The sequence below is a fragment of the Dendrobates tinctorius genome, unplaced genomic scaffold, assembly GCF_039654945.1.
Source record: "Dendrobates tinctorius isolate UK_male_01 unplaced genomic scaffold, ASM3965494v1 ptg000231l, whole genome shotgun sequence".
NCBI lineage: Eukaryota > Metazoa > Chordata > Amphibia > Anura > Dendrobatidae > Dendrobates > Dendrobates tinctorius.
Window position 1 is genome coordinate 4,147,589 of NW_027361898.1, and position 27,723 is coordinate 4,175,311.

A 27,723-nucleotide genomic window follows, 5' to 3' on the forward strand; every position below is an offset into this window, starting at 1 on the left:
CATTTAAGAGTCTCAAACACGGGACTAGCCAGATCTTCCTCCAGGGAAGGACCCAGCCAAGGAGTGGCTCCTTTCGGAAACCACCATTACCATCATATTAAGTGGCCCTTTAACCCCCAAGGGTGGTTTGCACGTTCATGACCGGGCCAATTTTTACAATTCTGACCACTGTCCCTTTATGAGGTAATAACTCTGAAACGCTTCCAGGGATCCTGGTGATTCTGACTGTTTTCTCGTGACATATTGTACTTCATGTTAGTGGTAAAATTTCATTAATATAACTTGCGCTTATTTGTGAAAAAAACGGAAATTTGGCGAAAATTTTGAATTTTTCGCAATTTTCCAACTTTGAATTTTTATGCCCTTAAATCACAGAGATACAGCACACAAAAAACTTGCTAAGTAACATTTCCCACATGTTTACTTTACATCAGCACAATTTTGGAACCAAAATTTTTTTTTTCTTTGGAAGTTATAAGGGTTAAAAGTTGACCAGCGATTTCTCATTTTTGCAACACCATTTTATTTTTACGGACCACATCACATTTGAAGCCACTTTGAGGGGTCTATATGATAGAAAATACCCAAAAGTGACACCATTCTAAAAACTGCACCCCTTAAGGTGCTCAAAACCACATTCAAAAAGATTATTAACCCTTCAGGTGCTTCACAGGAATTTTTTGAATATTTAAAAAAAAAAAAAAAATGAACATTTAACTTTTTCACAAAAAAAATACTTCAGGTTCAATTTTTTTTATTTTACCAAGGGTAAAAGGAGAAATTGGACTGCAAAAGTTATTGTGCAATTTGTCCTGAGTACGCTGATACCTGATATGTGGGGGGGAACCACTGTTTCGGCGCATGACAGAGCTCAGAAGGGAAGGAGCGCCGTTTGACTTTTTCAATGCAAAATTGGCTGGAATTCAGATCGGATGCCATGTCATGTTTGGAGAGCCCCTGATGTACCTAAACAGTGGAAACCCCCCCACAACTGACCCCATTTTGGAAACTAGACCCCCCCCCCAAGGAACTTATCTAGATATGTGGTGAGAACTTTGAACCCACAAGGGCTTCACAGAAGTTTATAACGTACAGCGGTACAATTAAAAAATCATATTTTTTCCACAAAAATGATCTTTTCACCCTCAATTTTTAGTTTCCCAAGGGTAACAGGACCCTAAGTTATTGTGCAATTTGTCTTGAGTACGCTGATACCCCATATGTGGGTGTAAACGACTATTTGGGCGCATGGCAGAGCTCGGAAGGGAAGCAGCGCCATTTGACTTTTTTGGCTGGAATTGAGATCGGACACCATGTCACGTTTGGAAAGCCCCCGATGTACCAAAACAGTGGAAACTCCCCACAAATGACACCATTTTGGAAACTAGACCCCCCCCCCCCCCCCAAGAAACTTATCTAGATGTGTGGTGAGAACTTTGAACCCCCAAGGGCTTCACAGAAGTTTATAATGCCCGGGCATGAAAATAAAAAAATCGTATTTTGTCCACAAACATGATCATTTAGTCCCCAATTTTTTTCCCAAGGGTATCAGGAGAAATTGGACCACAAAAGTTGTTGTCCAATTTGTCCTGAGTACGCTGATACCTCATATGTGGGAGAAAACTACTGTATGGGCACACGTCGGGGCTCGGAAAGGAAGTAGTTATGTTTTGGAATGCAGACTTTGATGGACTGGGCTGCTGGTGTCATGTGCGTTTGGAGAGCCTCTGATGTGCCTAAACTATTGAAACTCCCCACAAGTGACCTCATTTTAGAAACTAGACCCCCCACGGAACTTATCTAGATGTGTGGTGAGCACTTTGAACCCCTAAGTGTTTCACAGAAGTTTATAACGCCCAGTCGTGAATAAAAAAATCATATTTTTTTTCCACAAAAATGATATTTTTGCCCCCAATTTTTTATTTTCCTAAGGGCAACAGGAGAAATAGGACCCCAAAAGTTGTTTTGCAATTTGTGCTGAGTAGGCTGATGCACCATATGTGGGGGTAAAACACTGTTTGGGTGCATGGCAGAGCTTGGAAGGGAAGGAGCACCATTTGACTTTTTCAACGCAGAATTGGCTGGAATTGAGGTCAGATGCCATGTTGCGTTTGGAGAGCACCTGATGTGCCCAAACAGTGGAAACCCCCCAATTCTAATAATAATAATCTTTATTTTTATATAGCGCTAACATATTCCGCAGCACTTTACAGTTTGCACACATTATCATCACTGTCCCCGATGGGGCTCACAATCTAAATTCCCTATCAGTATGTCTTTAGAATGTGGGAGGAAACCCCCCGCAAACACGGGGAGAACATACAAACTCCTTGCAGATGTTATCCTTGGTGGGATTCGAACCCAGGACCCCAGCGCTGCAAGGCTGTAGTGCTAACCACTGAGCCACCGTGCCGCCCATTCTATCTCCAACCCCCTAACCCTAATCTCAGCCCTAACCCTAATGGGAAAATGGAAATAAATACATTTTTTTTTATTATTTTTCCCTAACTAAGGGGGTGATAACGGGGGTTTGATTTACTATTTATGGCAGTTTTTATATTTGGCAGCTGTCACATGCTAAAAGGTGCTTTTTATTGTAAAAATAGTTTTTTGCATCACCACATATTGAGAGCTATAATTTTTCCATATTTTGATCCACTCAGTCATGTGAGGTCTTATTTTTTGCGGGACGAGTTGACGCTTTTATTGGTATCCTGTTCGGGCACGTGACATCTTTTAATCGCTTTTTATTCCGATTTTTGGGACGCAGAATGAACAAAAACCAGCGTTTCATGAATTTCTTTTGGGTGTTGCGTTTACACCGTTCCGCGTGCGGTAAAATTGATAAAGCGGTTTTATTCTTCGGGTCAGTGTGGTTACAGTGATACCTCATTTGTCATTTTTTTATGTTTTGGCGCTTTTATGCAATAAAAACAATTTTATATAAAGAATATTTTTGCATCGCTTTATTCTGCGAGCTATAACTTTTTTATTTTTTCTCTGATGATGCTGTGTGGCAGCTTGTTTTTTGCGGGACAAGATGACGTTTTCAGCGGTACCATGGATATTTATATGCGTCTTTTTGATCGCACGTTATTGCACTTTTTGTTCGGCAGTATGATAAAACATTTTTTGCTTCGTTTATTTTTATTTTTTAAGGGGTTCGCTAAAGGGGTTAACTAATGGGGACAGTTTTATAGGGCAGGTCGCTACGGACGCGGCGATACCAAATATGTGTACTTTTGTTTTATTTCCAAAAAATGAATTTATTAGGGAATATTTGTTTTTTTAAGTTTATTTAGCGATTTTTCTTTTTTTATTAATTATTTTTTCAAATTTTTTTTTTTTAACTTTATTAGGTTGTCCCAGGGGGGACATCACTGTCCCCGAAGGTCCCCGTCTCCATCTTGGATCCAGGGACCTGCAGGGAAGGAGCCCCCCGCAGCAGCGCTGCACATAGCGCTGCACATTGCGCTGCTGTGGGGGGCTCAGGGAAGCACGGCTAGGTGGGAGCAATGCCTAGTAGACCAACATCACGAAACAATCACTGACCTCAGGGAGACCAGTCACTGAAAACACTGCGGCAGCCGGCAAAGGCGCTCAAATCAGTGAAATCCTAGGTGCATTGCTCCCTGGGAAATACAAATATGCAAATAAAGTCCGTGGAGCCTCATTTAAGAGTGTCAAACACGGGACTAGCCAGATCTTCCTCCAGGGAAGGACCCAGCCAAGGAGTGGCTCCTTTCGGAAACCACCATTACCGCCATATTAAGTGGCCCTTTAAGTCAATATCCAGCTCTTTACGAGTTTACAGATATGACAAGGGAATTACCAAGGCAAGGTATTCATCCACAGACAGCTGTTTTGGGGTGTTGCCCCTTATCAGTGTGGAGTAGGATTCTGGCTAGGTGGGAGCAATGCCTAGTAGACCAACCTCACAAAACAATCACTGACCTCAGGGAGACCAGTCAAAGAAAACACTGCGGCAGCCGGCAAAGGCGCTCAATCAGTGAAATACTAGGTGCATTGCTCCCTGGAAAATACAAATAAAGTCCGTGGAGCCTCATTTTAGAGATTTCACTGATTGAGCGCCTCCTCACCCATGATGTCCCCACGGTCTGTCTCCAACATCGGGGAACCGTGCTCCTCGTCAGTTCTGCTGGCCGACCCCCTCCCTTCGGCCGGCGTTCCGTCTGCTTGTTCTACGAGTGGAGCACCCACACATCAGAGCGGCTCCGGTTTCGTCGAGACGCCCAACGTGAGACGTGTCAGCGCCATCTTCCTCGTGTCGGTCCCCAGTGTGGGCCCACCTCCGTCTGTCTTCTTCCTGGAGGGCCCACGCTCGACCAGGCCGTCCACCAGCCACCGGTCCTCATGCTGTCCCCCAGACGCTGTGCGGGCCGTGTTGCTGACTCAGCCCCCTCACATTCCCCTGGGGCAGACCGGAACACTATGGGCCCGGGTTCCTGCTGTTGCTGCCCATCCCCCCGCGTCACAACTGGGTTCCTCCCATCCCCGCATCACATCCTGGCCCCGGTTAACACTGTCTTTCCTGCAGGCGCAGCCATACTGCCTGCACAGGGGGGTGGGGAACACGGGGCAGTGGTCATCTGAGGTGACTGCAGGGCTTCCCGGGTACAGGCCAGGACGCACTGAGCCACTGCCATCTCCGCCCAACTTCCCACACATCATAAACAAACTCCGCCCTCACCCCCGTGTCACTTCAGGTGCCTGTTTCACATCGTTCCTCCGGCAGACACAGCCGCACTGCCTGCGAAGGAGGACAGGGAGACAGGGCTGACGGCACCGTATACAGCTGCAGAGCGCGCTGATTGATCCAACTTGTCCGATGAGCGCACTCAGCAGCTTCACCAAGCCCGTAGCAATGTACCAAGCACCACTAACACACTCACTGAAATTCAAGACTGTGGAGACCTGTTTGTCGTAAGCAGTGCCTTCACCCCCCTTTCCACCAATCCCGCAAGGAAAGCACAGTCAGACCTAGATGGGTTGAACAGGTCGGTCACAGTTTATTAATTACCTAAGCAGAGAAGGGCAATTACATTTCGTAACGGGAGGCTCATGGCCGAGATCCTGTCCGCGATCGACAGGCGATTTGGCCAACGAGCGGCCACGAACCTTTGCCCTCCTCTACTTCTTCCGCCACGGAGGATCCTGTGTATGACCTACACAGGACTCCGACCCCCACCCATCAACATCAGGGCCTGTTCAACTCCATCCTGCAAGCCGGACAAAAATATATCAAGGCCAATGTCCGTAAGGTGAACGCCGTCCGGTCTTAATAATCCCATGTTGTTTCCTTCCAACTGGTGATGACGAACCACAATACCACATTTTCCTCTTACGAATTTTGCCATCCGCGTGTTGAACTTTTTTCTTACTCGTTGTATGGCTTCATTTCTTTCACCCCGCCAGATGGCTCGTGGTATCATTTGTGACCACACCAATACCATATCCGCGAATAAACAGGTAAAACGTTCTGTTGTCATCCATTTGTAAAGATCAGCGATTTTACGCTTGCCAAGATCATTGCCTCCAACGTGTAACACAATTATCACCGGGTGTTTTGCCCTCCTGGAGATGTCAACCATCTCTTGGAGCACCTGTTGCTATTGGAGGCCTCTTATCCCTAGCCTAGACTCTTTCCACCAGGCCGTAGCTCGGCCCTTTTTGCCCCCAATAGACATATGAATGAACCTAAAATCCAAACTTCCACTCCTGTAAGAGATAAAATTTGTTATTTCAACAAATCAGGTCTTATGTATCTAGCATGCGGATTTCCATCGGCCCATTCTCTGCACCTCAGCCTCCGATACTCCTGCCCTAGCAACTTCTGTGGCTGCCCCGATTCGGAAAGAATGCGTCCCATATTCCTTGGGATTAGCTCCGGATTTTTCTAAGCATAATGCGAAAATTGCCTGAAGTTGATACTTGGTAAGAGGGGACCCGTTTGTATGAGAGAGAAAAAAATATGCTGTCGTGTCTTATTACCGCATAACCTTTAACTATTTTAAGTGGGCATACTGGGCCATTTGCTGATTTAACCAGCACCCATGTGCCCCTCTCAGTTGGATCACACTTGGATTTTCGCACTCGTATGCGCAGAGAAAGAAGAAATCTAAACCCGACAATTTCCGTTGCGCCGCCGTACCTGACGCCCCTCCTTCCCTTAGCCAAACCAAAAATTCTGTCGTCACTACACCTCTTGCTTGGTTGCATTTGTCTACTGGCCTACCCTGAATTAATGATCACCATTCCTCCCAAACCTTACCATAAACCTGCCAGGTAGCCGGCGAAACTGAGGCACGAATTAAGGGCATCAGTGATTGGCCACTGTGTCCCATAGGGATGGCGGACACTGAATGCCCGAAGGTTGCGCGTTGGGAAGCTGGATTCTGAAGGCCTGCCAAAATGAAGATAAAAGTGGGTTAATGAGATTATCATCTACCTCCGCCACTAAAGTGGCTCGGCACCAGATATTGTTTTCCAAGCATTGCAGTGCTAACTGTCGTAAAACAGAAAGTATGGGCAAAGATGCAGATGTCATATGGTTCAAGCTCTTAGCAGTTGTCATATTTCCTGTTTAAAACCGAATGTTCGTGTTTCTCGACTGTTTGGCCCATATCTCGACAGACGCAACTATTGAGAAAATTTCCAACAGGGCTGGATCGCGTCCCCAGCTTGATGTGGTCCATAGCCCCGGCCAGTTGCATTTGCACCATTGGTCATTGTAAATTGCTGCAAAACCATGTTTTTCCTCAACCCTATTGCGAGCCCTATGTCTTTGCTTGACGTTTCGTTAGCCATGACGCATATATGACCGTTGTATGATTGCAGGAAAGTTTCACACAACCAAGTCTGCTTTTATACATTTCTCTGTAGTAGTTAGTTTGGCAATTTACACCCCATTGAAGTATGTAAGGGAGGGAGGGTGGGACAAAAGCTTGCAAGTGAGTGACCGCCGGAGGGGAAAGGAAGTTGCTGGCCTGGCGCCTGGTTTTAACCCCTGTAGGTGTGGTCGCAGATGCCTTCCCCTTTAAGGACCATTTGACAGCAGGGCATCTCAATTAGTACATCACCGAGGGGAGTGGAGGGGGGGGGGGTGAATTGGGCACTGTCCGTATTTTATTAGCTTTTGTCTATGGTGCTCCACAGTCAGAGGCACATTCCTTACTCAATACTGTGCCTGCCAAACTCTGCTCCTTTTCTAGAAATATTTCAATTTTATATCACGGCATCTCGGCATACCGCTATCACCCTAAAAACAGTCGGCCCATTAAATGTATTGCCTTTTCTTGGCATCAACAAAAGTTTCTGTGATCTTAAAAAAAAGTCACCCTTCAACACATGCAGTCCTTGCTGGGTCTGCTGACATTCGCCAGCCGCGTAATAACAGTCGGCAGAGTCTTCTATCGACGATTTTCACTTACAACAAAGGGCATTTCCAAGCACGGCCATAGAATTATGCTCACTCGCTTGTTGAAGCAGACTTACTAGTCTGGAAAGCATTTCTACAGTCCTACAGTGACTTATGGCCCATGGTAAGAGGGCGTAACTAAGAGTTTTGCAGCAATCTACAAAAACCAGTGGCGCAAAGACAGCTAACAGAGCTATGGAATGTGTCAGGCTGGGGGCGTGATCCTTCACTGTTGGAAATTTTCGGATTAGTGTCATCGGCGGAGATATGGGGGACACTGTCGAAACGCGAACATTCGATTTCAAACAAAAAACCCAACTACTGCAAAGAGCTTACACCATATGTCTTCTGCATCCCCGCGCTTACTCGCTCTCTTACGCCGACTAGCGCTACTATGCTTGAAATACAACATCTGCTGCCGAGCCAGATTAGTGGCAAATGTAGACGATAATCTCATTAACTCACTGTTATCTTCCGATTGGCAGGCCTTCAGAGTCCTTCTCTGCAATACGCAACCAACGGATGTTCAGTGTCCTCCATCCCTATGGGACACAGTGGCCAATCATTGATGCCATTAATACGCGGTTATATCGGCTACCTAGCAGGTCTATGGTAAAGCTTTGGAGGAGTGGTACTCCCTAATTTGTAGTAGGCTCATCTATAAGTGTGACCGAGCAAGATGGGAAGTGTCAACGGAATTTTTAATTCAGTTCCGAGCAAGAGGTGAAATGACGATGGAATTTTTGTTTCGGCTGAAGGAAAGAGGGGCGACGGGTACATCAGCATATTGGCATTTTTCAGGAATAGCCTTTTTCTTTCAACTAATGGGGTAGGCGGACGCTACTTAGTTCTTTTTCATCAAACAAGCCATTAAAGGCTGAAAAAGGCTTCAACCGAGTCAGGAATGTCGTTGCCCCATTTGACTTAAGATTATTGCATGACATTATTTCAATATCCCCATCGCTATGCAAGTCGCAATACGAGGTGATCCTCGCATCAGCAGCATTCGCTATTGCTTTTTTCGGCGCGCTGCACATTAGCGAGTTGTTGTTGCTGTCAAAAACTGCATCGGAATGTGGTTTCATTAACGAGGACATGGTCCTATGCAGTGACGCTCTGCGCATTCGTGTGCGAAAAGCCAAGTGCAATCCCACTGGTAGGGGCACGTGGGTCCTGGTTAACTCAGCGAGTGGCTCAGTATGCCCACTAAAAATAGTCAAACGCTATGCAGTAATAAAACTAAAGCAATTTTTTCTCTCACATTCAGATGGGTCCCCTCTTACAAAGTATTAATTTCAGGCAATGTTCAATCTATGCTTAGAAAAAACCTTTCCGAATCGAGGCAGCCACCGAAGCAGATAGAGCAGGGGTATCGAAGCCAAAGTGCAGAAAATTGTTTGTTGGAAATCCGCATGCTTCGCCAGATATACAAGACCTGATTTCCTCAAGCAACACATTTTGTCTCTTACAGGAGTAGAAGTTTGTGTTTTAGGACATTCATAGGTCTATTGGGCGGAAAAACAGGCCGAGCTTTGGCCTGGAGGAAAAAATCTAAGCATCCGGGGGCTAGATGTCAACTGGAGAGGTATCCGAGGGCTTCAATGGCAGCAGGTGTTCCAAGAGGTAGTAAACATCTCCATGATGGCTAAACACCCGGTAATAATAGTGATACGCTGGTGGCGATGATCTCGGCAAACGCAAAATTGCCGAACTTTGCACAGTTGTGACTACAAACATCAAGCGTTTCACCTGTTTATTCACGGATATGGTATTTGTGTGGTCTGATATAATACCACGAGCTGTATGGCGTGGTGAAAAAGAGGAAAAAGTTATAGAGCGGGCAAGGAAAAAGATCGACGCACCGATAGTGAAATTCGTGAGGGTTAAATGTGGTATTGTGGTTCGTCACCACCAGCGGGAAGGCGATACTTGGCACTATTGAGACCGGATGGAGTTAACCTTACTGTGATATTGGCCTTGATATATTTTTTCTTTTTGTCCGGCTTGCGGGACGGAGTCGAACAGGCCGTAATGTTGATGGGTGGGGGTCATAGTCCTGTGTAGGTCATACACATGATCCTCCGTGGTGGAAGATGTGGAGGAGGGCAAAGGTTCGTAACCGCTCATTGGCCAGCTCGCCTGTTGATCGCGGACAGGACCTCGGCTATAACCCTGTTATGAAATGTAATTGCCTTTCTCAGCTTATGTAATTAATAAACTCTGACCGATCTGTTTCAATCCATCTAGGCCTGGCAGCATATCATTACAGGACTGGTGTGGGGGGGGAGAAGGCACTGTTTAAGACACACGGGTCTCCGCAGTCTTGCCCGTCAACCCCCCCCATATACGAGCTCCATTGGATCTGATTCCTCTCATGTGTTTCAGGCCGTCCACACCCATCTACGACCTCATGGAGCACAAGTACCAGCGGCTTTGGCTCGAGCAGCAGCGACAAGCTAGTGAGGCCTTGCGCATCCTGTCCAAAGAGAAGGTAGGTGACCTCCCGGGAGGACGCTGCTGTATGAGGACCCTGGTTATCTACACCGGCAGCGCTGCCCTGTAGTGAACATCACAAATCTTATTTCTATGTAGAAATCTGAGGCTTAAAGTTTCAGGATTAAAACCTGAGGCTGCACTACTGCGAAACTCTGACAGCATGGTTCCTACCTAAAAAATTGTGTCTGATGAACATCCATACCAATATGTGCACATTCTCTAGCTTTACCGGTAGCATACGTGGTGATCTGGATGGGCCTAGTGCAGCCTCAGGCCCTGGGCATCTGTGTGTAATTGGTCATATCTTGGCCGAGAAGTAAGATCTGAAGAGGCTGGATTCACGTGTTTAATATACAATTAAAGATGGTGTTCTTTAAGAAGTAAATTTGTGCAGACAGGCTTTAGTTTTTGGGAAAACGCATATCTCTAGCTCTCCAACCATCGCTCACTAGGGTCCTCCAGGGCCCTCACTGCCTGTAGCTTTCAACTTTTGCTAGGAATGAAATCACAGAAGTGGGATCCTCGGCTATGAACTGAACATCCCCTTTAAGATCCCCTGCCCTGACTCCTATTACATAGTAACAGCATTTGAGAGATATATTTTAGCTAAATTGGTGTAATAAGTGTTAACTGGGATTAACGGTGGAGCGGTTAGGGGGAATAAAGACATTTTATGCCGGTCAGAGGCGTCTGGTAATATTTAAATAGCCCTTAAGAGCGGCCAATGACTGGTTTATATGGTAATGGCAGGTATAAGAGGCCGCTAATGGGGTAATAAGCGATGGCTGTGGGAGTTTACGGCATCTGCATATGATGCTTTATGGTTTAAGTGCAGGGAGGCTCGGCTTGTCTAATTAGCAGCAAATTTACTGCTGCCCTGTCAGGAGATTATATACGGCTGCAGCAGAATGGGGGGCATACTTTAATATGACAAGAATTGATTTGTATACAGAGAGGGGGAATGGGGCAGACCCTCTAATGTAAGACCCCCAACTGCTAATATTGAGACAGCAAGATCACCAACCACTGAAGAGCTGAAAATGACCAAAGCCGACATGGCAAACCTATATCTCCTCCACCTAGAGCAGTGACCATGTATACCTGTATCTTGAGTTACACCCTCTATTATGCTTCAGAGCTGCACTCACTATTCTGCTGGTGCAGTCACTGTGGACATACATTACTTATCCTTTACTGATCCTGAGTTACATCCTGTATTATACTCCAGAGCTGCACTCACTACCCTGCTGGTGCAGTCACTTTGTACATACATTACATTACTGATCCTGTACTGATCCTGAGTTACATCCTGTATAATACTATAGAGCTGCACTCACTATTCTGCTGGTGCAGTCACTGTGTACATGCATTACTTATCCTATACTGATCCTGAGTTACATCCTGTATTATACTCCAGAGCTGCACTCACTATTCTGCTGGTGCAGTCACTGTGGACATACATTACATTACTGATTGATCCTGAGTTGCATCCTGTATTATGCTCCAGAGCTGCGCTCACTATTCTGCTGGTGCAGTCATCTGTGGACATACATTATTTATCCTTTACTGATCCTGAGTTACATCCTGTACTATGCTCCAGAGCTGCACTCACTATTCTGCTGGTGCAGTCACTGTGTACATACATTACATTACTGATCCTGAGTTACATCCTGTATTATACTCCAGAGCTGCACTCACTATTCTGCTGGTGCAGTCACTGTACATACATTACATTACTGATCCTGAGTTACATCCTGTATTATACCACAGAGCTGCACTCCCTATTCTGCTGGTGCAGTCACTGTGTACATACATTACTTTACTTAGGATCAATGAAGGATCACTACAGGATAAGTAATGTAATGTATGTACACAGTGACTGCACCAGCAGAATAGTGAGCACAGCTCTGGGGTGTAATACCCTATGTAACACAGGATCAGTAATATACAGTGGGTGCGGAAAGTATTCAGACCCCTTTAAATTTTTCACTCTTTGTTTCATTGCACCCATTTGGTAAATTCAAAAAAGTTCATTTTTTTTTTTCTCATTCATGTACACTCTGCACCCCCATCTTGACTGAAAAAACAGAAATGTAGAAATTTGTGAATTTATTTAAAAAAACAAAATGTAAATATCACATGGTTATAAGTATTCAGACCCTTTGAGTATTGAGTAGAAGCGCCCTTTTTAGCTAGTACAGTCATGAGTTGTCTTGGGAATGATGCATCAAGTTTTTCACATCTGGATTTGAGGATCTTCTGCCATTCTTCCTTGCAGATCCTCTCCAGTTCCGTCAGGTTGGATGGTGAACGTTGGTGGACAGCCATTTTCATGTCTCTCCAAAGATCCTCAATTCGGTTTAGGTCAGGGCTCTGGCTGGGCCGGTCAAGAATGGTCACAGAGTTGTTCTGAATCCACTCCTTTGTTATTTTAGCCGCGTACCTAGCGTCATTGTCTTGTTGGAAGGTGAATCTTCGGCCAAGTCTGAGGTCCAGAGCACTCTGGAAGAAGTTTTCATCTAGGATCTCTCTGTACTTGGCCGCATTCATGTTTCCTTCAATTGCGACCAGTCGTCCTGTCCCTGCAGCTGAAAAGCACCCCCATAGCATGATGCTGCCACCACCATGTTTCACTGTTGGGATTGTATTGGGCAGGTGATGAGCAGTGCCTGGTTTTCTCCACACATACTGCTTAGAAATATCACCAGAAAGTTCTATCTTCATATCATCAGACCAGGGAATCTTATCTCTCATAGTCTGGGAGTCCTTCATGTGTTTTTTTTTTTTGTTTTGTTTTTTAGCAAACTCTATGCGGGCTTTCATATGTTTCGCACTGAGGAGAGGCTTCCGTTGGGCCACTCTGCCATAAAGTCTAAAGGGCATGTCACACTAAGAGATATCGCTATAACTAGTGATGTTATAGCGATATTGCTAGTGATATCGCTGTGTCTGATACTTACCTACGACCGGCTCCCCCGCTGGTTATCGCTGATCGCGCGAGAACGTCCAGGACTGTTTCTCGTCGTCAGCTTCCTGCGGCGCTTCCTGCTGTGAGGACGAGCGACGCGTGGAGCCGGGTGGGAGGACGCAGGATCGCCTGGTGTGACAGGTAAGTAGCGATCCCCGTCCCCAGCGATGTCGCTAGTGAGATCTGCCTATGTGACAGCTCACTAGCGACCACTTAGCGATGTACCAGCGATCCTGACCGCGTCATATCGCTGGTCGGGATCGCTGGTACATCGCTAAGTGTGACAGTACCTTATGACCAAAAAGACTACTTAAAAAGAAAAACTCTTGGAGTGATTACAATTGTAAATATATTCAATTTTATTCAATTACATATAGACATCAACAAAAACGAAAGATTTTAAAAAGACATATAATAAAACCTAGGGGAAGCAGGTCAACACACACAGCAGAGAATATAAAGGATTACGATACCAGAAGTATGAATTATCAAGGATGCAGGGAAACAGAACACAAACAATAATAATATTCCATTTAAAGTGCAGTGCATATGTGCATAATATTTATTTTAAGTCTGCTATGCCCATTATTCCAAAGACTCATACAAAAATATAATCCATCACAAAAAATCAAAGTAAGGAGTCATGATCAGTAAAGAAACATAATGTGCACAGTGAAAATTTCATTTTATAAGTAACTTAACCTTCAAGGTGAAAATTTCAGTGAACTACTGACATGAATTCATGCTGTGTATGCTAGGGTGACCGGATCTCATATGGGGGGAAAAAAATGTCAGAATTTTGTTTGTCTGGACCCCACAAAACGATTCCCCTTTCCAGATATTGAGAGAGCCAAAATTTGAGCTCGATCAAACGACGTTAACCCGTGCCGCTCGTCGCTCAAAGTTTGAAAAAATCCAAATTGAGGTATTTTAAGATTTAGGTATTTTGCATAGTCTGTTAGACTATAAAGAATGTGACAACAACATTGCAGAAATAGCCCTGACCAAATTCTCGAACCATTTGTGGTATTTGAATGCAGAGTTGGTGGGATTATCGTTTTTTGATCCCACCATTACAGACAATGAAAAGTTGTTAATGGCTAATAAATTGCTCAGTAGCACAGATGAACCATCAGAGCACGCTAACCTACATGAGTTGATAATTTTACATAGTTATCTAATCTATTCTAGAGCTTTTGTTAAAGTAGTTTTTGAAACGTCAGAATATAATGCTCGGCATTTGCTTACAACTTGCAGGACATATTGCTTTTGTTCTTCATCTTTTGTCAGAAGGTCGTTAAAGTCGGTTACTTCCTACCTCTTTTAATTTTTCTTTCCTAACTTTTGGATTTACAACCCTAGCGTGCTCTGATGGTTCATCTGTGCTACTGAGCAATTTATTAGCCATTAACAACTTTTCATTGTCTGTAATGGTGGGATCAAAAAACGATAATCCCACCAACTCTGCATTCAAATACCACAAATGGTTTGAAAATTTGGTCAGGGCTATTTCTGCAATGTTGTTGTCACATTCTTTATAGTCTAACAGACTATGCAAAATACCTAAATCTTAAAATACCTCAATTTGGATTTTTTCAAACTTTGAGCGACGAGCGGCACAGGTTAACGTCGTTTGATCGAGCTCAAATTTTGGCTCTCTCAATATCTGGAAAGGGGAATCGTTTTGTGGGGTCCAGACGGACAAAATTCCGACATCGATTTTTTTGCGGTCACCCTAGTGTATGCTGGCACCGTTGCTCCACACTCTGCCATAAAGGCCTGACTGGTGGAGGGCTGCAGTGATAGTTGATTTTATGGAACTTTCTCCCATCTCCCTACTGCATCTGTGGAGCTCAGCCACAGTGATCTTGGGGTTCTTCTTTACCTTTCTCACCAAGGCTCCTCTCCCATGATTGCTCAGTTTGGCTGGACGGCCAGGTCTAAGAAGACTTCTGGTGGTCCCAAACTTCTTCCATTTAAGGATTATGGAGGCCACTGTGCTCTTAGGAACCTTGAGTTCTGCAGAAATTCTTTTGTAACCTTGGCCAGATGTGTGCCTTGCCACAATTCTGTCTCTGAGCTCCTTGGCCAGTTCCTTTGACCTCATGATTCTCATTTGGTCTGACATGCACTGTGAGCTGTGAGGTCTTATATAGACAGGTGTGTGCCTTTACAAATCAAGTCCTATCAGTGTAATTAAACGCAGCTGGACTCCAATGAAAGGGTAGAACCATCTCAAGGAGGATCACAAGGAAATGGACAGCATGTGACTTAAATATGAGTGTCTGAGCAAAGGGTCTGAATACTTATGATCATGTGATATTTCAGTTTTTATTTTTTAATTTGCAAAAATTTCTACATTTGTTTTTTTTTCCGTCAAGATTGGGTGCAGAGTGTACATTAATGAGGCAAAAATGAACTTTTTTGAATTTAACAATTGGCTGCAATGAAACAAAAAGTACTGTCACACTTAGCGATGTACCAGCGATCCCGACCAGCGATATGACGCGGTCAGGATCGCTGGTGCATCGCTAAGTGGTCGCTAGTGAGCTGCCACACAGGCAGATCTCACTAGCGACATCGCTGGGGACGGGGGTCGCTACTTACCTGTCACACCAGGCGATCCTGCGTCCTCCTGCCCGGCTCCACGCGTCGCTCGTCCTCACAGCAGGAAGCGCCGCAGGAAGCTGACGACGAGAAACAGTCCTGAACGTTCTCACGCGATCAGCGATAACCAGCGGGGGAGCCGGTCGTAGGTAAGTATCACACACAGAGATATCGCTAGCAATATCGCTATAACGTCACTAGTTATAGGGATATTGCTAGCGATATCTCTTAGTGTGACATGCCCTAAAGAGTGAAAAATTTAAAGGGGTCTGAAGACTTTCCATACTCACTGTATGTACACAGTGACTGCACCAGCAGAGTAGTGACTGCAGCTCTGAAGTAATGTATGTGACTGCACTAGCAGAATAGTGATCACAGCTCTGGAGTATAACACTAGATGTACACTCTGTGTTTAGTGCCGCACAGGTTGCAAGTGACTTCCAGGCAAGATGCTGAGACTGTCCCTCACACAATGTGAGAGATTCTAGTCATTTTGGGGAATTGCCCTTTATGCCATTCTCTTCCATACTGCAGTATATTGGTGATTGTGAACACTGGGATGTACATGCCCGGGTAGTGATATGTAGCAGTAAAGGTGGGTGCTGTGGCCATGGGTCACATTAGTGTCCAGGATGTTCCTCCTGACCTCTGACCTTGTCTCTCATCCTCAGATCCAGCAGCGGAAGGTTCAGGACACAAGAACCACAATGCTCAGGAGATACCAGCCCCCTATTGACCCCGCTCCTCTCTGGAAGCTGCCTCGGTTTAAGAAGGTTTGTAGAAATTTTCCGTTTTGATCAGAAAGGTGTATGTGGCTCGTTTTGTCCTAGGTCTGTAGTGTCATGACCTCTGCATGCTGTCACTGAATGAGAAAATCTCTGGGTTACATGTAGAGGATGGAAACCTGCACAGATACAATGTAAGAAGCTCTGCATCCTCGGCCGCTCAGTGCCCTTGCTCCTTTCACCTCCTGTACGACCGATCCGCGCGTCAGTAAGACTCTTACTCCATCAGTGAAATCTGGTTGTCTGTAGCAGCCAGGATCAAGCTGACAGACACGACACCTTCTGAGCGGCTGCCCATGAACCCGAGCTGTCGTCTATCCCACGAGGTTTTCCTACCGCTTCCCTTCATGACAGGGCTGACACTGACAGCCCTGTCCTGTCATGATAAAGGAGGCCTCCGCTGCCGGGAACCTTCTTCCACCTTGATCCGCTCCATTAACATATGTCAGTCATCATTTATGTGCCCCTGAGATGCCGCCACCGCTGCGGCTTCTGCTCCGAACAGAGGCGGACAGATTGAGGGAGTCTGCGGGGGGCAGATGTCAGCGCCAGTGATCCTCACCCTGCACTTCTACATCTATGCATCTCTGTGATGTATGTGTCTGCCAGGCAGGCACAGAGACGGCCATTCACACAGAGGACGGGCACAGAGACGGCCATTCACACAGAGGACGGGCACAGAGACGGCCGTTCCCACAGAGGACGGGCACAGAGACGGCCGTTCCCACAGAGGACGGGCACAGAGACGGCCGTTCCCACAGAGGACGGGCACAGAGACGGCCGTTCCCACAGAGGACGGGCACAGAGACGGCCGTTCCCACAGAGGACGGGCACAGAGACGGCCGTTCCCACAGAGGACGGGCACAGAGACGGAAGAGAGCACTCTGCCCTCCATATATAAAATGTTAATTCCTCATTCTTAAGATCTCTGCTTGCTGTTAGTGATTGGAGACAATCATCTTTATATTCAAACATCGCAAACTTATTTCGAGCTTCTGTTCACTGACAGCAATCAACAATTGAATATAATGGGGAATTTAGTCTAAAGGGTCTAATGAATCAGGGAGGGGGCCTGGAAGTAGTTTTCAACTTATGCAAATAAGCTCATGACACCCTCCCCTTTAAGAGGGGCCTGATTCTATGTCCCTGATCACTTGCCCCACCGCCCTGTAGTATTCCACTTTCCTTGCCGTGCATGGCTTTAGATCAGGGCGGCATGGTGTAACCCCTGTACCACTACATACACACTTGAGCGCACGTCACTTGATCTCTCCGTTTTGGATGGGGTGTCCTTTTAAGTTGTTCCCCTCCATGGAATCCAGATCTTTTGGGGGTGGAGAGGATGGCGCCACCAATGTCAGAGCGTATGAAGAGTTTTAACCGCACATCTGTCCCGCTGCGCCACTCGCCTCTTCCAGACATCTCTACGAGATTCTGTGCCTCCTGGTGAAAAATATCTCATAAGTCACAAATGTTCAGACATGGAATAACGCAGGCACCATACACTGTGGCGGTGTAATCCAAAGCAGCTGGTCATTGGCTCTTTGTTGCCCCACGGCTTTTATGTTGTATTTGGGACAAGTTCTGCTGCTAATAATGAGTTTTACATTTATAGTGCACATTGAGGTTGGATGATACCTGCCAACCCACATAGTGTGCCATGCAGCACCCAGTAATATTAGTACCGCCATATAACTTTGCGTAATAGTATCGCCATATACCACCCAATAATACAGCCATATAGCCTCGGTAATATGAGTAGCGTCATACACTCCCCAATAATACAGCCATATAGCTCTTAGTAATATGACTACCGCCATATACCACCCAATAATACTGCCATATAGCTGTCAGTAATATTAGTACCGCCAAATAATAGCACAGTCATATAGCAACCAATAATAACATGGCTATATAGCGCTCAATAACATTACGGCCAAATGGTAGCCTATGTAGGTCCTAATAATGAAAGTACAACTATTTAGGACACAATATGAATACAGCCATAACGCCCACTAGCAATACCGCCATGTACTGCCAAATAATAATAATAAAGCAATATAGTGCTCAGTAATTGCACAGCCATATAGTGCCGATATTAATACAGCCTTTAGCTCCTAATTACAGTATCACCATATAGTGCCCAGCATTAATACAACCATGTTGCACCCAGTAATAGTTCTATAGCTATATAATGTTCGCTAATAGTACTGCGATATAGCGCCCAGTATTAATGCAGCTTAAATAACTGTGGCGAACAGAACCGCCACTCTGCAGCCTTATTTTTGCACGTTTGGGCCCCAAGTATTGCAGTGGCACCCTCTATAAGTCAAGGCACACAGGTCACTTGCCCCCATGACATCCATGCTGTGAAGACTGGATATACAGTAGTCATTTTTCATAGGAGCATTTATAGACGGCCTCCACACAGGCAGCGATAGTAATCCTATAGATCACCATATATCCGTTCATCCTGAACTCCCTGGTTCCTGAAATGCAGAAGATCTCTAAAATGAACGCACACAAGGCGGAACAGGCGCCATTCTAATCTATGGGACTGCCAGAGAAGTGCATAGAGAGAGCAGCGGTGAGATGGGGCAACATCCTCGGGGTGGATGCTCATCTGGCCTCTAGGACCCCCACCTATCCCACATGTAGAGATGGTAATACCAACCACAACCACAGACAAGAGCAGCGCTATTTCTGGAAACAAAGCAAACCCCTTTAACCCTTTGTGGCTCATTATGTGCATACAGCTGAGGAGTAGGAGGGACTTTATCTTAGTCTTCCTGAAACAGGTGGCTCTGTATGAACAGATTAAAAAGCAGATCTCAAACAAGAAGTGACGAGACTGATAGAAATGTCATGGGCGCAGAAGCTGCTGCTGCGCAAAGATGATAAAGCAGAGCCCAGTATAGACTCCTGCAGATGGCAGACTTGTCACCGCAGCCGCTGACACATTCCTCCAGATACTTCTGAACCCATCAAGGCACAAGAAGCTGGAAGAAGAGGAGGATGATGAGACTCCTCACCCGAGCCCCCAGCGCACGCCTCCAATTAAATCAAAATTGTTTGTTTTTAATGGTCCTTTTACACTGACAAGTGGGCGATCATTCCGGCAGTGTGAGCTGTCAGGGAGCCGGGAGAATCCGCCGCTGATAATGCCCATTGCTTCCAATTAGGAGCAGAACTGCTCCTAGTGCATATCCTATTCCCCAGCTCCCCCCAAGGCCCCGGCGTCTCCGCACTTTATTTATTTTTTTAATATTTTTTTTTCTCTCCCTCCTTCTTCTTCACCACAAATTACTGACACAAAACGGCCGCGTATTGATGGCGAATGTGCGCAGTCCGAACCTGTCGGCTTTAATGAGGTGATGGAAGTTTTCCTGCCTTTGCTAAGTTCTTTCTTGTTTGACAGCTGCTGGATGTTGACCTCATAAAACATTTAGTAATTCTCATTACTCGCTGTCAAGCATCACAGTGACGGCTTCACCGAGTCATTTGCATCTAAATGTGCGAGCGTTGAGGGGAAGGGGGGCGCTGGGTATCAGGATGGTCCGGGATGGGTGGGGTACACCCTGCAAATGCAGCTCCTCACTGCCACTAAAGTTACACAGTCCTCTGCATCTTATAGGAAGATCAGTGTCTCTTCTGTATGTATGTGTGTGTGTGTGTGTGTGTATATATATATATGTGTATATATATATATATATATATATATATATATATATATATATCTCACACTCCACTTCTCCTGTCCTGTATACTGGGTGTAATTCTCAGTATCTGTATTATTCTGTATATATACTCTGCACAGTACCACTTCTCCTGTCCTGTATACTGGGTGTAATTCTCAGTATCTGTATTATTCTGTATATATACTCTGCACAGTACCACTTCTCCTGTCCTGTATACTGGGTGTAATTCTCAGTATCTGTATTATTCTGTATATATACTCTGCACAGTACCACTTCTCCTGTCCTGTATACTGGGTGTAATTCTCAGTATCTGTATTATTCTGTATATATATACTCTGCACAGTACCACTTCTCCTGTCCTGTATACTGGGTGTAATTCTCAGTATCTGTATTATTCTGTATATATACTCTGCACAGTACCACTTCTCCTGTCCTGTACTCAGTATCTGTATTATTCTGTATATATACACTGCACAGTACCACTTCTCCTATCCTATATACTGGGTGTAATTCTCAGTATCTGTATTATTCTGTATATATACTCTGCACAGTACCACTTCTCCTGTCCTGTATACTGGGTGTAATTCTCAGTATCTGTATTATTCTGTATATATACTCTGCACAGTACCACTTCTCATGTCCTGTACTCAGTATCTGTATTGTTCTGTATATATACACTGCACAGTACCACTTCTCCTATCCTATATACTGGGTGTAATTCTCAGTATCTGTATTATTCTGTATACACACTGCACAGTACCACTTCTCCTATCCTATATACTGGGTGTAATTCTCAGTATCTGTATTATTCTGTGTATATATACTCTGCACAGTACCACTTCTCCTGTCCTGTATACTGGGTGTAATTCTCAGTATCTGTATTATTCTGTATATATACTCTGCACAGTACCACTTCTCCTGTCCTGTATACTGGGTGTAATTCTCAGTATCTGTATTATTCTGTATATATACTCTGCACAGTACCACTTCTCCTGTCCTGTATACTGGGTGTAATTCTCAGTATCTGTATTATTCTGTATATATACTCTGCACAGTACCACTTCTCCTGTCCTGTATACTGGGTGTAATTCTCAGTATCTGTATTATTCTGTATATATATACTCTGCACAGTACCACTTCTCCTGTCCTGTATACTGGGTGTAATTCTCAGTATCTGTATTATTCTGTATATATACTCTGCACAGTACCACTTCTCCTGTCCTGTACTCAGTATCTGTATTATTCTGTATATATACACTGCACAGTACCACTTCTCCTATCCTATATACTGGGTGTAATTCTCAGTATCTGTATTATTCTGTATATATACTCTGCACAGTACCACTTCTCCTGTCCTGTATACTGGGTGTAATTCTCAGTATCTGTATTATTCTGTATATATACTCTGCACAGTACCACTTCTCATGTCCTGTACTCAGTATCTGTATTGTTCTGTATATATACACTGCACAGTACCACTTCTCCTATCCTATATACTGGGTGTAATTCTCAGTATCTGTATTATTCTGTATACACACTGCACAGTACCACTTCTCCTATCCTATATACTGGGTGTAATTCTCAGTATCTGTATTATTCTGTGTATATATACTCTGCACAGTACCACTTCTCCTGTCCTGTATACTGGGTGTAATTCTCAGTATCTGTATTATTCTGTATATATACTCTGCACAGTACCACTTCTCCTGTCCTGTACTCAGTATCTGTATTATTCCGTATATATACACTGCACAGTACCACTTCTCCTATCCTATATACTGGGTGTAATTCTCAGTATCTGTATTATTCTGTGTATATATACTCTGCACAGTACCACTTCTCCTGTCCTGTATACTGGGTGTAATTCTCAGTATCTGTATTATTCTGTATATATACTCTGCACAGTACCACTTCTCCTGTCCTGTACTCAGTATCTGTATTGTTCTGTATATATACACTGCACAGTACCACTTCTCCTATCCTATATACTGGGTGTAATTCTCAGTATCTGTATTATTCTGTATACACACTGCACAGTACCACTTCTCCTATCCTATATACTGGGTGTAATTCTCAGTATCTGTATTATTCTGTATATATACTCTGCACAGTACCACTTCTCCTGTCCTGTATACTGGGTGTAATTCTCAGTATCTGTATTATTCTGTATATATACTCTGCACAGTACCACTTCTCCTGTCCTGTACTCAGTATCTGTATTATTCTGTATATATACACTGCACAGTACCACTTCTCCTATCCTATATACTGGGTGTAATTCTCAGTATCTGTATTATTCTGTATATATATACTCTGCACAGTACCACTTCTCCTGTCCTGTATACTGGGTGTAATTCTCAGTATCTGTATTATTCTGTATATATACTCTGCACAGTACCACTTCTCCTGTCCTGTACTCAGTATCTGTATTGTTCTGTATATATACACTGCACAGTACCACTTCTCCTATCCTATATACTGGGTGTAATTCTCAGTATCTGTATTATTCTGTATACACACTGCACAGTACCACTTCTCCTATCCTATATACTGGGTGTAATTCTCAGTATCTGTATTATTCTGTATATATACTCTGCACAGTACCACTTCTCCTGTCCTGTACTCAGTATCTGTATTGTTCTGTATATATACACTGCACAGTACCACTTCTCCTATCCTATATACTGGGTGTAATTCTCAGTATCTGTATTATTCTGTATACACACTGCACAGTACCACTTCTCCTATCCTATATACTGGGTGTAATTCTCAGTATCTGTATTATTCTGTATATATACTCTGCACAGTACCACTTCTCCTGTCCTGTATACTGGGTGTAATTCTCAGTATCTGTATTATTCTGTATATATACTCTGCACAGTACCACTTCTCCTGTCCTGTATACTGGGTGTAATTCTCAGTATCTGTATTATTCTGTATATATACTCTGCACAGTACCACTTCTCCTGTCCTGTACTCAGTATCTGTATTATTCTGTATATATACTCTGCACAGTACCACTTCTCCTGTCCTGTATACTGGGTGTAATTCTCAGTATCTGTATATATATATACTCTGCACAGTACCACTTCTCCTGTCCTGTATACTGGGTGTAATTCTCAGTATCTGTATTATTCTGTATATATACTCTGCACAGTACCACTTCTCCTGTCCTGTATACTGGGTGTAATTCTCAGTATCTGTATTATTCTGTATATATACTCTGCACAGTACCACTTCTCCTGTCCTGTATACTGGGTGTAATTCTCAGTATCTGTATTATTCTGTATATATACTCTGCACAGTACCACTTCTCCTGTCCTGTACTCAGTATCTGTATTATTCTGTATATATACACTGCACAGTACCACTTCTCCTATCCTATATACTGGGTGTAATTCTCAGTATCTGTATTATTCTGTATATATACTCTGCACAGTACCACTTCTCCTGTCCTGTATACTGGGTGTAATTCTCAGTATCTGTATTATTCTGTATATATACTCTGCACAGTACCACTTCTCCTGTCCTGTACTCAGTATCTGTATTGTTCTGTATATATACACTGCACAGTACCACTTCTCCTATCCTATATACTGGGTGTAATTCTCAGTATCTGTATTATTCTGTATACACACTGCACAGTACCACTTCTCCTATCCTATATACTGGGTGTAATTCTCAGTATCTGTATTATTCTGTATATATACTCTGCACAGTACCACTTCTCCTGTCCTGTATACTGGGTGTAATTCTCAGTATCTGTATTATTCTGTATATATACTCTGCACAGTACCACTTCTCCTGTCCTGTACTCAGTATCTGTATTATTCTGTATATATACACTGCACAGTACCACTTCTCCTATCCTATATACTGGGTGTAATTCTCAGTATCTGTATTATTCTGTATATATATACTCTGCACAGTACCACTTCTCCTGTCCTGTATACTGGGTGTAATTCTCAGTATCTGTATTATTCTGTATATATACTCTGCACAGTACCACTTCTCCTGTCCTGTACTCAGTATCTGTATTGTTCTGTATATATACACTGCACAGTACCACTTCTCCTATCCTATATACTGGGTGTAATTCTCAGTATCTGTATTATTCTGTATACACACTGCACAGTACCACTTCTCCTATCCTATATACTGGGTGTAATTCTCAGTATCTGTATTATTCTGTATATATACTCTGCACAGTACCACTTCTCCTGTCCTGTACTCAGTATCTGTATTGTTCTGTATATATACACTGCACAGTACCACTTCTCCTATCCTATATACTGGGTGTAATTCTCAGTATCTGTATTATTCTGTATACACACTGCACAGTACCACTTCTCCTATCCTATATACTGGGTGTAATTCTCAGTATCTGTATTATTCTGTATATATACTCCTCCTGTCCTGTATACTGGGTGTAATTCTCAGTATCTGTATTATTCTGTATATATACTCTGCACAGTACCACTTCTCCTGTCCTGTATACTGGGTGTAATTCTCAGTATCTGTATTATTCTGTATATATACACTGCACAGTACCACTTCTCCTGTCCTGTATACTGGGTGTAATTCTCAGTATCTGTATTATTCTGTATATATACTCTGCACAGTACCACTTCTCCTGTCCTGTACTCAGTATCTGTATTGTTCTGTATATATACACTGCACAGTACCACTTCTCCTATCCTATATACTGGGTGTAATTCTCAGTATCTGTATTATTCTGTATACACACTGCACAGTACCACTTCTCCTATCCTATATACTGGGTGTAATTCTCAGTATCTGTATTATTCTGTATATATACTCTGCACAGTACCACTTCTCCTGTCCTGTATACTGGGTGTAATTCTCAGTATCTGTATTATTCTGTATATATACTCTGCACAGTACCACTTCTCCTGTCCTGTATACTGGGTGTAATTCTCAGTATCTGTATTATTCTGTATATATACTCTGCACAGTACCACTTCTCCTGTCCTGTACTCAGTATCTGTATTATTCTGTATATATACACTGCACAGTACCACTTCTCCTATCCTATATACTGGGTGTAATTCTCAGTATCTGTATTATTCTGTATATATATATACTCTGCACAGTACCACTTCTCCTGTCCTGTATACTGGGTGTAATTCTCAGTATCTGTATTATTCTGTATATATACTCTGCACAGTACCACTTCTCCTGTCCTGTACTCAGTATCTGTATTGTTCTGTATATATACACTGCACAGTACCACTTCTCCTATCCTATATACTGGGTGTAATTCTCAGTATCTGTATTATTCTGTATACACACTGCACAGTACCACTTCTCCTATCCTATATACTGGGTGTAATTCTCAGTATCTGTATTATTCTGTATATATATACTCTGCACAGTACCACTTCTCCTGTCCTGTACTCAGTATCTGTATTGTTCTGTATATATACACTGCACAGTACCACTTCTCCTATCCTATATACTGGGTGTAATTCTCAGTATCTGTATTATTCTGTATACACACTGCACAGTACCACTTCTCCTATCCTATATACTGGGTGTAATTCTCAGTATCTGTATTATTCTGTATATATACTCCTCCTGTCCTGTATACTGGGTGTAATTCTCAGTATCTGTATTATTCTGTATATATACTCTGCACAGTACCACTTCTCCTGTCCTGTATACTGGGTGTAATTCTCAGTATCTGTATTATTCTGTATATATACACTGCACAGTACCACTTCTCCTGTCCTGTATACTGGGTGTAATTCTCAGTATCTGTATTATTCTGTATATATACTCTGCACAGTACCACTTCTCCTGTCCTGTACTCAGTATCTGTATTGTTCTGTATATATACACTGCACAGTACCACTTCTCATATCCTATATACTGGGTGTAATTCTCAGTATCTGTATTATTCTGTATACACACTGCACAGTACCACTTCTCCTATCCTATATACTGGGTGTAATTCTCAGTATCTGTATTATTCTGTATATACACTGCACAGTACCACTTCTGTCCTGTATACTGGGTGTACTTCTCAGTATCTGTATTATTCTGTATATATACTCTGCACAGTACCACTTCTCCTGTCCTGTACTCAGTATCTGTATTATTCTGTATATATACACTGCACAGTACCACTTCTCCTATCCTATATACTGGGTGTAATTCTCAGTATCTGTATTATTCTGTATATATACTCTGCACAGTACCACTTCTCCTGTCCTGTATACTGGGTGTAATTCTCAGTATCTGTATTATTCTGTATATATACTCTGCACAGTACCACTTCTCCTGTCCTGTATACTGGGTGTAATTCTCAGTATCTGTATTATTCTGTATATATACTCTGCACAGTACCACTTCTCCTGTCCTGTATACTGGGTGTAATTCTCAGTATCTGTATTATTCTGTATATATACTCTGCACAGTACCACTTCTCCTGTCCTGTATACTGGGTGTAATTCTCAGTATCTGTATTATTCTGTATATATACTCTGCACAGTACCACTTCTCCTGTCCTGTCCTCAGTATCTGTATTATTCTGTATATATACACTGCACAGTACCACTTCTCCTATCCTATATACTGGGTGTAATTCTCAGTATCTGTATTATTCTGTATATATATACTCTGCACAGTACCACTTCTCCTGTCCTGTACTCAGTATCTGTATTGTTCTGTATATATACACTGCACAGTACCACTTCTCCTATCCTATATACTGGGTGTAATTCTCAGTATCTGTATTATTCTGTATACACACTGCACAGTACCACTTCTCCTATCCTATATACTGGGTGTAATTCTCAGTATCTGTATTATTCTGTATATATACTCCTCCTGTCCTGTATACTGGGTGTAATTCTCAGTATCTGTATTATTCTGTATATATACTCTGCACAGTACCACTTCTCCTGTCCTGTACTCAGTATCTGTATTATTCTGTATATATACACTGCACAGTACCACTTCTCCTATCCTATATACTGGGTGTAATTCTCAGTATCTGTATTATTCTGTATATATATACTCTGCACAGTACCACTTCTCCTGTCCTGTATACTGGGTGTAATTCTCAGTATCTGTATTATTCTGTATATATACTCTGCACAGTACCACTTCTCCTGTCCTGTACTCAGTATCTGTATTGTTCTGTATATATACACTGCACAGTACCACTTCTCCTATCCTATATACTGGGTGTAATTCTCAGTATCTGTATTATTCTGTATACACACTGCACAGTACCACTTCTCCTATCCTATATACTGGGTGTAATTCTCAGTATCTGTATTATTCTGTATATATACTCCTCCTGTCCTGTATACTGGGTGTAATTCTCAGTATCTGTATTATTCTGTATATATACTCTGCACAGTACCACTTCTCCTGTCCTGTATACTGGGTGTAATTCTCAGTATCTGTATTATTCTGTATATATACACTGCACAGTACCACTTCTCCTGTCCTGTATACTGGGTGTAATTCTCAGTATCTGTATTATTCTGTATATATACTCTGCACAGTACCACTTCTCCTGTCCTGTACTCAGTATCTGTATTGTTCTGTATATATACACTGCACAGTACCACTTCTCCTATCCTATATACTGGGTGTAATTCTCAGTATCTGTATTATTCTGTATTCACTGCACAGTACCACTTCTCCTGTCCTGTATACTGGGTGTAATTCTCAGTATCTGTATTATTCTGTATATAT

The 27,723-nt window shown here is 43.3% G+C and overlaps 1 protein-coding gene across 3 annotated transcripts in view; it reads left to right on the forward strand.

The window, feature by feature from the left end:
* Positions 1-27,723, forward strand: part of CFAP77 (cilia and flagella associated protein 77) — a 184,704-nt gene that overhangs the window by 155,811 nt on the left and 1,170 nt on the right. For all 3 annotated transcript variants that reach the window (XM_073555975.1, XM_073555977.1, XM_073555976.1), the window contains 2 exons: positions 9,824-9,929; positions 16,181-16,282. In XM_073555975.1, coding sequence (XP_073412076.1) covers positions 9,824-9,929; positions 16,181-16,282 — 208 coding nt within the window. The remainder of the gene's footprint in view (positions 1-9,823; positions 9,930-16,180; positions 16,283-27,723) is intronic.